Source organism: Larimichthys crocea, chromosome VI (assembly GCF_000972845.2).
Source record: "Larimichthys crocea isolate SSNF chromosome VI, L_crocea_2.0, whole genome shotgun sequence".
Classification (NCBI taxonomy): Eukaryota; Metazoa; Chordata; class Actinopteri; family Sciaenidae; genus Larimichthys; species Larimichthys crocea.
Window position 1 is genome coordinate 24,583,619 of NC_040016.1, and position 11,069 is coordinate 24,594,687.

The 11,069-nt window shown below is 45.6% G+C and overlaps 1 protein-coding gene across 7 annotated transcripts in view; it reads right to left on the reverse strand.

Annotated features, from left to right (window-relative positions):
* Window positions 1-11,069, reverse strand: part of rbpjl (recombination signal binding protein for immunoglobulin kappa J region-like) — a 32,015-nt gene that overhangs the window by 6,859 nt on the left and 14,087 nt on the right. For 5 of the 7 annotated variants that reach the window (XM_027279340.1, XM_010752755.3, XM_027279339.1 and 2 more), the window contains 6 exons: window positions 8,363-8,497; window positions 8,189-8,259; window positions 7,969-8,084; window positions 6,044-6,218; window positions 5,693-5,830; window positions 4,050-4,162 (listed from right to left, as the gene is read on the reverse strand). In XM_027279340.1, the coding sequence (XP_027135141.1) occupies window positions 4,050-4,162; window positions 5,693-5,830; window positions 6,044-6,218; window positions 7,969-8,084; window positions 8,189-8,259; window positions 8,363-8,497 (748 nt within the window). The remainder of the gene's footprint in view (window positions 1-4,049; window positions 4,163-5,692; window positions 5,831-6,043; window positions 6,219-7,968; window positions 8,085-8,188; window positions 8,260-8,362; window positions 8,498-11,069) is intronic. The other 2 variants (XM_019276113.2, XM_019276114.2) reach the window with 2 other exon arrangements.

Sequence of the window (11,069 nt, forward strand, 5' to 3'; positions counted from 1 at the left end):
CTGCAGAGGACGCTTGGCCCAGATATCCTCTGGTTTTGAAAGAAATGAGGCTAAATTGTTGTCAGGCAGATTGTCTGTGGCTTCAGACCAAGTGCCGTCAGATGAAGCATCGAACTCGTCCCTCTACACTTTCTGACTGGACGCTGCTTCGTCATCTCTGAAACTTCCCAAAACCAACAATCCAACAAACACAGGCCTTCCTGACTACCGAGTGAGACACTGTCTGAAAATCTGCTCGTTATCCCCATTTTAAACTCTTCACCCCGTCTCCAGTGTTGCCATTCGAAACAGCAGTAAACACTTTGTATTTGGACATTGGGACCTTCGGTCTTCATCAGCACAGCAGTGTGTGATGACATGCACATGACACAGTGTCAGTAAAATATGAAACATGATGGGTGGAATGTATCCGAAGACACGGCTCAACATTCGCACTCATGTGGAGAAAGTGAGTCATTCCTACCGTCTTCTGTTTTGGGACTTTCATTTTAAGGTGATTCGAATACGATACGCGCTTTGAGGACGATGGGAGCGAGCTGGACCGGGTCTCTCCCAGTCTGGGTCAGCTGGTTGGTCTGTCGGCAGATGGAGTCATATATCGTCCAGCTGCTGCTGTCTGAGCACGCAGACGCTGGCGTTCGCGTGAGATTTGAGATCTCCAGTGGTTACTGACCGCTGTTTTGTCGACTGTATTTACTCAGTCCTCAGGTTTATGCTCCGTCTTGGTTGTCATAGACTTTATGTGTGGTTTGTCCAGCCAGTCTTCAGGTCGACCTTTAGTTTAACCCTCTGACGTCCAACCAGTGCTTTGCGTGGTAACCGAATGCACGGACCGGAGGCCTCACCTGAGACTGAAAAGTTGCTTTTTTGTGCAGCCAGATCAATGTTTAATGATGAACTTTGATTTGTGTTGATCAGTGGGATCCTGCTGAGCGACAGACAGCTCTGTGTGCGCTCACCCAGACCAGACAGTCACCTCTTTTTATTACAGACTGCTGTTGACTCGACAAACAGTCGCGTCTGACAGAAAAACTACACTGCTATAAACACACTGTGTGGTTCACCGGCCTGAGGGAAAAAACAGACGCCCGACATCTGCGCTGTATTTCAGAATCTCCATCATCTCGCACTTCGCGGATTAAATATCACAAACATGATTCATCTCCAGTCTACACTGTTTGAAAGGTTCTCCTGCTCTCTGTCACTCAGATGTTTGCCTGTGCCAAGTCCCTGTTCATCTCGTGATCAGGACAAGAGGAAACACTTCTGTCTGCTGCTGAGACTCTTCCTGGGAAACCGACAGGAAGTGGGTTCATTTCAGAGCAGGATGATCAAAGTCATCTCCAAACCGTCCCAGAAGAGACAGTCGATGAAGAACGCCGACCGTGAGTCCGCTTGTTGTTTTTTTAGGAAACTCTGACTTAAATATGCTGATTTGCATTCTGCTGAGAGTTTGATGAGAAGGTTGGACTCTCATGTCTGCACAGAGTCCAGACCCCTGAGGGTTCAAGAACATTTAACTTTTTATATCTATAATAAAGTAAAAGCAGCTTTGCGAGAACGTAACAGTCATATCTGTGTGTGTGTTTCAGTGTGTATCTCCTCGCGCTCCAGAGTAGCTTTGTCAACCGGTTGCGCTCACAGACGGTCAGCACTCGTTACCTCTCGGTGGACAGAGGAGCCTTCATAGCCAGCGCCAGACAGTGGACAGCCTTCACCATCACCATGGGTAAATGTGTGTGTGTGTGTGTACATACTGTAAAGGTCATATCGTGGTCAGTCTATCCATGAGTCGACTGTTTGACTTCAGATAAAACACAGAGAATCAGAATTGATGTTTCCAACACGTTGACTTTTGTGCTTCCCCTAAAACTGCTGGAAGGTTTGCAACACGTGCTGTAGTTTAAATCAATGTTCACATGAACTTCCTTCACAGTGAGTGATCATACGATATATATTCAAGCCAAATGACGCAACACAACATCCCAGTGCAAAAATCTCAGTTAAATATTTAGAAGAGAAGAAAAGATATATCTTTATTAATCCCTCGATGGGGAAATTCTTTTTAGGATTTCAAAATAACTCCACAAAACAAGAACTACTTCAACTCAAGACTTTCCCCTCACGTTTTAGTTCCTATTTTTTTACCTAAAAAGAACAAACTAATTATTTTCAATTCAGTTTGCAGGACAAAAAAGTAAAATTCAATTAAAATCAGATATACGTTGTTTTTTGGCACGACAGAGTCAGAGAGTCCGTCATCCCAGTGTTCCTCTGCTGGGATTTATCTCTGTACTGAGAGATTTATTCCTCTTCTGTGACAACAACACAGGGGCTAATAAACTGTTCACAAAGCCGCCCAGAAATATCACCAACACACACATATACAGGGTTATAGACATGCAAATGTGGAGTGATGAGCTGCCACCATCTGCACCTGGGAGAAGCTCATGGTTCGGTGCAGGCTGAGCTACAGCCGGTCAAAGCTCCTGCAGACACTGACTCCACCTCTACGTCATTTCTAATCGTTTATTAACTTGTGATAGGCCGCGACTCGTGCAGGGTGCATCTCACCTCTTGCCCATTGCATGCTGGGATATCTCCCTGCAGCCCTGAACAGAGCTGCCAAGAAAGTTTGGTAGCTTTTGATGATTTCAGACATGTTTGGATGTTTTCTTTCCGCATGCATTAAGTTTGAGGCGCTCCACGTCACAACTATAAATATCTTGGATATCCAGATGTGGCACGCGGGTGGAGTGGACATCAGGAGTTGGATTGGTGGCCGTCACTGGCATCAAACACGTTACCTTCCAGTCATCAGATGGCTTCTCTCACCACCCGGCCACCCTGCATTAATACAGTCAGTGTGCGAGCGAGTTCTTCAGCGGCGTTTCCTCCACACACGTCTGGAAAAGCCCGTCTGAGGATCTGTGAGCTTATTTTTTAACACAGCCCGGTGTGCACGGACCTCCCACCACCAAGACCGAAACCTCAGTCATCCGTCTGCTCTCTGTCCTCTCTACTATCACCACACACACACACACACACACACACACACACTCACACACACACACACACACACACACTCTCACACACACACACACACACACACAATTTCTATTTGTCTTTATTCATCTGTTGGTAGGAAAAAACATTTTTATGGGAACGATTTAATGACTTGACCCAAAACTAGTGAGTGCTGCAGTGAGAATATATCCATGAATGCATATGAATATCATGTGGTGTGGGTGTGTGGTGTGTGTGTGTGTGTGGTGTGTGTGGTGTGTGTGTGGAGGACAAGCGTGCTGACCAAGGAGACTTTGTGCTGAGCGAAGGCTTCATCGTTACGGCTGTGTGGTCCAGTTAGTGTGCACCGAGTCTGGAGTCGCTCTGCCGCCCATGGTAAACACACACACACACACACACACACACACACACACACACAAGTGCCAGAGCACTGTAATACACACATGTACAATAGTGTGCATCCTGTCAAACACTTAAAAACATCTGTCGTCTGTAAAACAGCTTGTTCCCGTGAATTAAGAATATTAATAATAGTAATAATGCCTGTCCATTTTAGGATTCATTTTAAAGTTCTTTTATTTGCTTTTAAGGCCTTGAATGGCCTTGCCCCACCTTACCTCTCTGAGCTGCTGCTCCTGACTGTCCCTAAAGCTCGGCTTAAGCTCAGAGGGGATCGAGCGTTTGCCGTTGCAGCCCCGAAGCTATGGAACGAATTGCCACTGCATGTGAGAAAGGCCTCCTCTCTGTCTCATTTTAAAACCCTTCTTAAAACCCACCTCTTCTCTTTGGCTTTTAACACCATGTAGATGGTTGATTTTATGTGTGCATACATGCTTTTTGTTATTTACGTATTTATTTTTGTCTTAATATTATTAATATCACGGGAACAAGCTGTTTTACAGACGACAGATGTTTTTAAGTGTTTGACAGGATGCACACTATTGTACATGTGTGTATTACAGTGCTCTGGCACGTGTGTGTGTGTGTGTGTGTGTGTGTGTGTGTGTGTGCGTGTGTGTTACCATGGGCGGCAGAGCGACTCCAGACTCGGTGCACACTAACTGGACCACACAGCCGTAACAGATGAAGCCTTCGCTCAGCACAAAGTCTCCTTGGTCAGCACGCTGGTCCTCCACTACACACACACACACACACACACACACACACACACACACACACCACATGAATATTCATATGCATTCATGGATACATTCTCACTGCAGCACTCATACTAGTTTGGGTCAAGTCATTAAATCGTTCCCATAAAAATGTTTTTTCCTATCAACAGATGAATAAAGACAAATAGAAATTGTGTGTGTGTGTGTGTGAGTGTGTGTGTGTGTGTGTGTGTGGTGATAGTAGAGAGGACAGAGAGCAGACGGATGACTGAGGTTTCGGTCTTGGTGGTGGGAGGTCCGTGCACACCGGGCTGTGTTAAATAAATAAGCTCACAGATCCTCAGACGGGCTTTTCCAGACGTGTGTGGAGGAAACGCCGCTGAAGAACTCGCTCGCACACTGACTGTATTAATGCAGGGTGGCCGGGTGGTGAGAGAAGCCATCTGATGACTGGAAGGTAACGTGTTTGATGCCAGTGACGGCCACCAATCCAACTCCTGATGTCCACTCCACCCTCGTGCCACATCTGGATATCCAAGATATTTATAGTTGTGACGTGGGGCGCCTCAAACTTAATGCATGCGGAAAGAAAACATCCAAACATGTCTGAAATCATCAAAAGCTACAAACTTTCTTGGCAGCTCTTGTTTCAGGGCGGCAGGGAGATATCCCAGCATGCAAAGGGCAAGAGGTGAGATGCACCCTGCACGAGTCGCGGCCTATCACAAGTTAATAAACGATTAGAAATGACGTAGAGGTGGAGTCTGTGTCTGCAGGAGCTTTGACCGGCTGTAGCTCAGCCTGCACCGAACCATGAGCTTCTCCCAGGGTGCAGCTGAGTGGCAGCTCATCACTCCACATTTTGCATGTCTATAACCCTGTATATGTGTGTGTGTGTGGTGATATTTCTGGGCCGGCTTTGTGAACAGTTATTAGCCCCGTGTGTTGTGTCACAGAAGAGGAATAAATCTCTCAGTACAGAGAATAAATCCCAGCAGAGGAACACTGGGACTGACGGACTCTCTGACTCTGTCGTGCCAAAAAACAAACGTATATCTGATTTTAATTGAATTTTACTTTTTTGTCCTGCAAACTGAATTGAAAATAATTAGTTTCTCCTTTTTAGGAGAAAAAATAGGAACTAAAACGTGGAGGGGAAAAAGTAGTTCTTGTTTTGTGGAGTTATTTTGAAATCTTGAAAAGAATTTCCCCATCGAGGGATTAATAAAGTATATCTTCTTCTTCTTCTTCTTCTTCTAAATATTTACCTTTAGATTTTTGCACTGGGATGTTGTGTTGTGTCACTTTGGCTTGAATATATATCGTATGGTCACTCACTGTGAAGGACGTTCATGTGAACATTGATTTAAACTAACAGCACGTGTTGCAAACCTTCCAGCAGTTTTTAGGGGAAGCACAAAAGTCAACGTGTTGGAAACATCAATTCTGATTCTCTGTGTTTTTATCTGAAGTCAAACAGTCGACTCATGGATAGACTGACCACGATATGACCTTTACAGTATGTACACACACACACACACATTTACCCATGGTGATGGTGAAGGCTGTCCACTGTCTGGCGCTGGCTATGAAGGCTCCTCTGTCCACTGAGAGGTAACGAGTGCTGACCGTCTGTGAGCGCAACCGGTTGAACAAAGCTACTCTGGAGCGCGAGGAGATACACACTGAAACACACACACAGATATGACTGTTACGATTCTCGCAAAGCTGCTTTTACTTTATTATAGAATATAAAATAAGTTAAATATTCTTGAACCCTCAGGGGTCTGGACTCTGTGCAGACATGAGAGTCCAACCTTCTCATCAAACTCTCAGCAAGAATGCAAATCAGCATATTTAAGTCAGAGTATTCCTAAAAAAACAACAAGCGGACTCACGGTCGGCGTTCTTCATCGACTGTCTCTTCTGGGACGGTTTGGAGATGACTTTGATCATCCTGCTCTGAAATGAACCCACTTCCTGTCGGTTTCCCAGGAAGAGTCTCAGCAGCAGACAGAAGTGTTTCCTCTTGTCCTGATCAGAGATGAACAGGGACTTGGCACAGGCAAACATCTGAGTGACAGAGAGCAGGAGAACCTTTCAAACAGTGTAAGACTGGAGATGAATCATGTTTGTGATATTTAATCCGCAAAGTGCGAGATGATGGAGATTCTGAAATACAGCGCAGATGTCGGGCGTCTGTTTCCTCCCTCAGAGGCCGGTGAACACACACAGTGTGTTTATAGCAGTGTAGTTTTTCTGTCAGACGCGACTGTTTGTCGAGTCAACAGCAGTCTGTAATAAAAAGAGGTGACTGTCTGGTCTGGGTGAGCGCACACAGAGCTGAGCAGGATCCCATCATTCACCCACCTGCAGACTTTGAGCTCACTGATCAACACAAATCAAAGTTCATCCTTAAACATTGATCTGGCTGCACAAAAAAGCAACTTTTCAGTCTCAGGTGAGGCCTCCGGTGTCCGTGCATTCGGTTACCACGGCAAAAGCAACTGGTTGGACGTCAGAGGGTTAAACTAAAGGTCGACCTGAAGACTGGCTGGACAAACCACACATAAAGTCTATGACAACCAAGACGGAGCATAAACCTGAGGACTGAGTAAATACAGTCGACAAAACAGCGGTCAGTAACCACTGGAGAGCTCAAATCTCACGCGAACGCCAGTGTCTGCGTGCTCAGACAGCAGCAGCTGGACGATATATGACTCCATCTGCCGACAGACCAACCAGCTGACCCAGACTGGGAGAGACCCGGTCCAGCTCGCTCCCATCAGTCCTCAAAGCGCGTATCGTATTCAGAATCACCTTAAAATGAAAGTCCCAAAACAGAAGACGGTAGGAATGAGTCACTTTCTCCACATGAGAGTGCGAATGTTGAGCCGTGTCTTCGATATTACTTCACCCATCATGTTTCATTATTTACTGCCATGTGTCATCTGCATGTCATCACACACTGCTGTGCTGATGAAGACACTGAAGGTCCCAATGTCCAAATACAAAGTGTTTACTGCTGTTTCGAATGGCAACACTGGAGACGGGGTGAAGAGTTTAAAATGGGGGATAACGGAGCAGATTTTCAGACAGTGTCTCACTCGGATAGTCATGGAAGGAGCCGTGTGATTGTTGGATTGTTGGTTTTGGGAAGTTTCAGAGATGATCGAAGCAGCGTCCAGTCAGAAAAGTGTAGAGGGACGAGGTTTCAGATGCTTCACCTGACAGGCACTTGGTCTGAAGCCTAACAATCTGTTGGCAATCGCCTGACAACAATTCAGCCTCATTTCTTTCAAAACCAGGAGGATATCTGGGCCAAACCGTCCTCTGCAGTCCAGTTAGGAACTTTATACACAAGAATGACGAGAACAGAAACTTCTACCAATCCATAAACAGATAAATGTTCTGCATTCACACGCAGATATGTTGTTTGATATGATGTTTATGGAGATTGGGAGCATGCTGCCACTGTGAATCATCATTCCTTGTGAAGGTAAACGTTGGATAGTTTTGTGTTTAACCTGTTTTCCAATGGATGACTTCCCACCAACCAGAGGTTGGGAGCATAAAGTGGAATCCTCCAATGTCTCCAAATCTGCAACCATATAAATATCGACCACTGCTGAGGACAAAGAAGGAATATGGATACAGCTGTTTGGGCAGGAAATTAGGGGGTAATTTAGCTGGGGGACAAAGACCAGGTTTAAACTTCCAGACAATTGGTGTCTCTGTTACTGAAGGAATTTCGACTGACGAGCAGGAACCGTGTCACACTCAGCACACAGGTATGCACATGACATTAGATCGGTTCTCTCACCCTGGAGTTTGGCTGATAATCGAAGACCAGCTTGTACGTGTCCGACTGAGACTGGCTGGAGTTGTCCAGACACATGTAACCACACACCCGATACACGGAGTCTCCGTAGCCAGCTTCTGGAGGAAGACGACAGGAGGAGGGAAAAAGTAACAATGGCAGGATAAAAAGGTGGAGACATTTCAAACAAACTATATTCAGGATCATCTTTTTGTTTCTTCACCTTTCAGATGGTCCTGCATGACTCTCCATCCCTGACCGCTGACGTAAACACAGGGAGGTGGACAGAAGAACCTGTGGGTGACAGGACAGTCTTAAAACTCTTGAATCTGTATCAGCTTTGGAAAACACCTGAGCCTACCTAAGAGTCACTGAGCTATGAGAAGTATAATCAAACCTTTTCTCGTTGCCGTAGGACTTCTGAGCGACCTTGGCGTGCAGGATGGTGACACTCTGGTCTGCATGAGCTTCTCTTCCCGGTTCCCTTGTTGATCCCAGTAACTGACAGCCTTGAAAGCCCAGATCCAGTCTCCTGATTGGACAAGAATGATGTTTGTGAAGTCAGACTCAATGCCGTATGATTGATGACTTGAAATCATTGGCTGCATGTGAAGATGGACGACATCACATCTTCACAGATGGTGACTGGCTGCTCTGCAACTCATAAAACCCGCCTCTCTTATGTTAGCACATGAGACGTTAGGTCATTCTTATCACGCTGATGTTTGTTCACGTTTCTGAAAAGTTTGTTTTTAATCACTAATTTTACCACAACACAGAAAACACCTTAAACACTGACTGACACATGGGAGTAAACTGGACTTTGGTCATCTTACTGTAGCCTCCGTCATGGGGACGTAAAGTGCCTCAGACTAAACACACGGCTGTCATCTCCAAACACTCCATCTGTCATAATGGACTTGGTAGCAGTCAGACATAAATAAAGACGTGCCAGAGATATTTTCCGATACAGTAACGCTGCATCACTGACACATGAAACAATGGAAGACTTATTTTTATATCGTGAAAGCACCAAACACACAAAGTCAGAGTGATTTCAAATTAGACTGACGAGACTGTTTACAGCAGAAATGTGGCAAAAACTCATTAAGTCTTCGGTTGGAGCAATTACTTTGAGTCTGTCGTCTTTTGTGTCGGTGATTCAAACAGAAACTGCAAACTCAGCAGTGTTGAACTGAACAGCAGGTGAATAACTGAAGGAAACCCTGTGTCGCTCTGCTAACAATAGCAGCTGTCACATTAGTGGCGTTTTCTGTCGGCAGTAACGATGTAATGAGGAGTTACGGCCCCGGGGCCTCGGCCCAGTCTGTGGAATGCTGCTCATAATGAAGACTGCTGACACGAGAGGAGACGAAGAAAAATGGAACTATATGTGACATAGTTAGACCTCTGACTTTAAATACGGCAGCTTTGTCAGTGCATGGTTACACACACACTGCTCGATGTGCTGTTAACGCAGCAGAAGGTCCACACAGGGCGGAGGTTGTGGTGGATGGATGGGTCAAACAAATACCGGACCTTCACCCCGGAGACCGCCGAGCATGTCCCGCGTGAAACCAAAAGTAAACACCGACTTCTTTTAAACTCACGTTAAGTTCTTATTTCAACCCAAACCAAGTCGGTTTTGTTCCGGACCCAAACCAAACTGTGAACTCATAAAACGTGAGCACTCAGCTTTATTTTGAAAGTCCAACCAAACATTGCATATTTATTATTGCTAACGTGCCCGCAGAGGCCTGCACAAGCGAAAGTGACGAAACACGGTGAGTGAGAAGGTGCCAGGCTAGCTGTTTACCTAATTTTAATGAACAACAAAAACTAAATATCAGATTATTGGACCCGTAATCCTTTCAGAATAAAAATAGTCAATACAAAACAAAGGACAGGACCGCACTGGATTCTTTAGAGGCGTCAGAGAGAGCAGAGCAGCTCTGTGAAGCAGCAGGGAGCTCGCTTTAACAAGGAGAACCCGATAACCCTGCAGGCACGGCACAGAGAACACGCCGCGGGTCCGACACTAACGCAGAGGCTAAGAGGGTCAAAACCAAACCGCCAGGGTCCACGTTCCGAACAAGAAAACTAATCTTGTTTGCATGAAGGAGACGTGTCTCACAGAGTTTTGGTTCCTGATCCAAAGATCACCTCAGACTAACCCAAAGGTGCTGCTGCTTGTTTGTTCTGGAGCCGGATACAGTGTTATATGTGGACCGGACACCTGCGTCAGAAAAGCTTGTAGAAATATTTCTGAATGTTACATTTCTGTGCAGGGAGAGAAGTCTAAACGTTTTAACAAGACCAACTGATCCATCTTTGCATTGGTCTCTTACATCAGGCTGATCTGTTCTTTTTCATAGAAAACAGACCGAGGCTTCTTCATACAGAAGTTTGATCGACTGTTTCTAAAATGAAACCAGTGACGGACTCGGTTATTCTTCAGTCCTGATATCAGTTCAGTGTGTCCGTGATTTGAATGCATCATAAAAGGACCGAACAAAGATTTGTCTATTTCCGTGCAAAGCTTTAGTAAATATATATATTTTAATAAACGCTCACACAGTGGTGTGTAAGCAGTCTGCTCGCTGAGCTGGATACTGAATGTTTTGTTCCAATATGAGGATCCCACTGACCCAGTACACCTCTCTGCACAGTTCACAGTTCAGGGTTCACACTTGACTGGTTGTGTGTGTGTGTGTGTGTGTGTGAGCAGTCACCAGGGTGCCAGCACTAGTCTAAATTAGACCTTCCCCTTCTTTCAAAGGTCAAAGGTCAGTGTGTCGGGAGCTCAGACTCTCTGGCATTTCACACCGGGAGCGCAGAATGGACAGAGGAGAGGAGGAGGTGGGGAGGGGCAGAGAGGAATGCACTTTCACCTCCAGAGAGAGTTCGTCCTCTCCGAGAAGTCGACGCTGAGAGTTGTAATGACTACAATCATCATTAGGTCTGCCTGCAAGTGTCACTGAACAGGTGTCAGTGTTGTAAATATGGACCAAAGAAAGAAAGTCAAAGTGTCCTCAGCAGCAGAAGTCAGTGAAACAAGAAACCTGATGCTGAATCCTGCAGAGATGATCAACACACCAACTCCA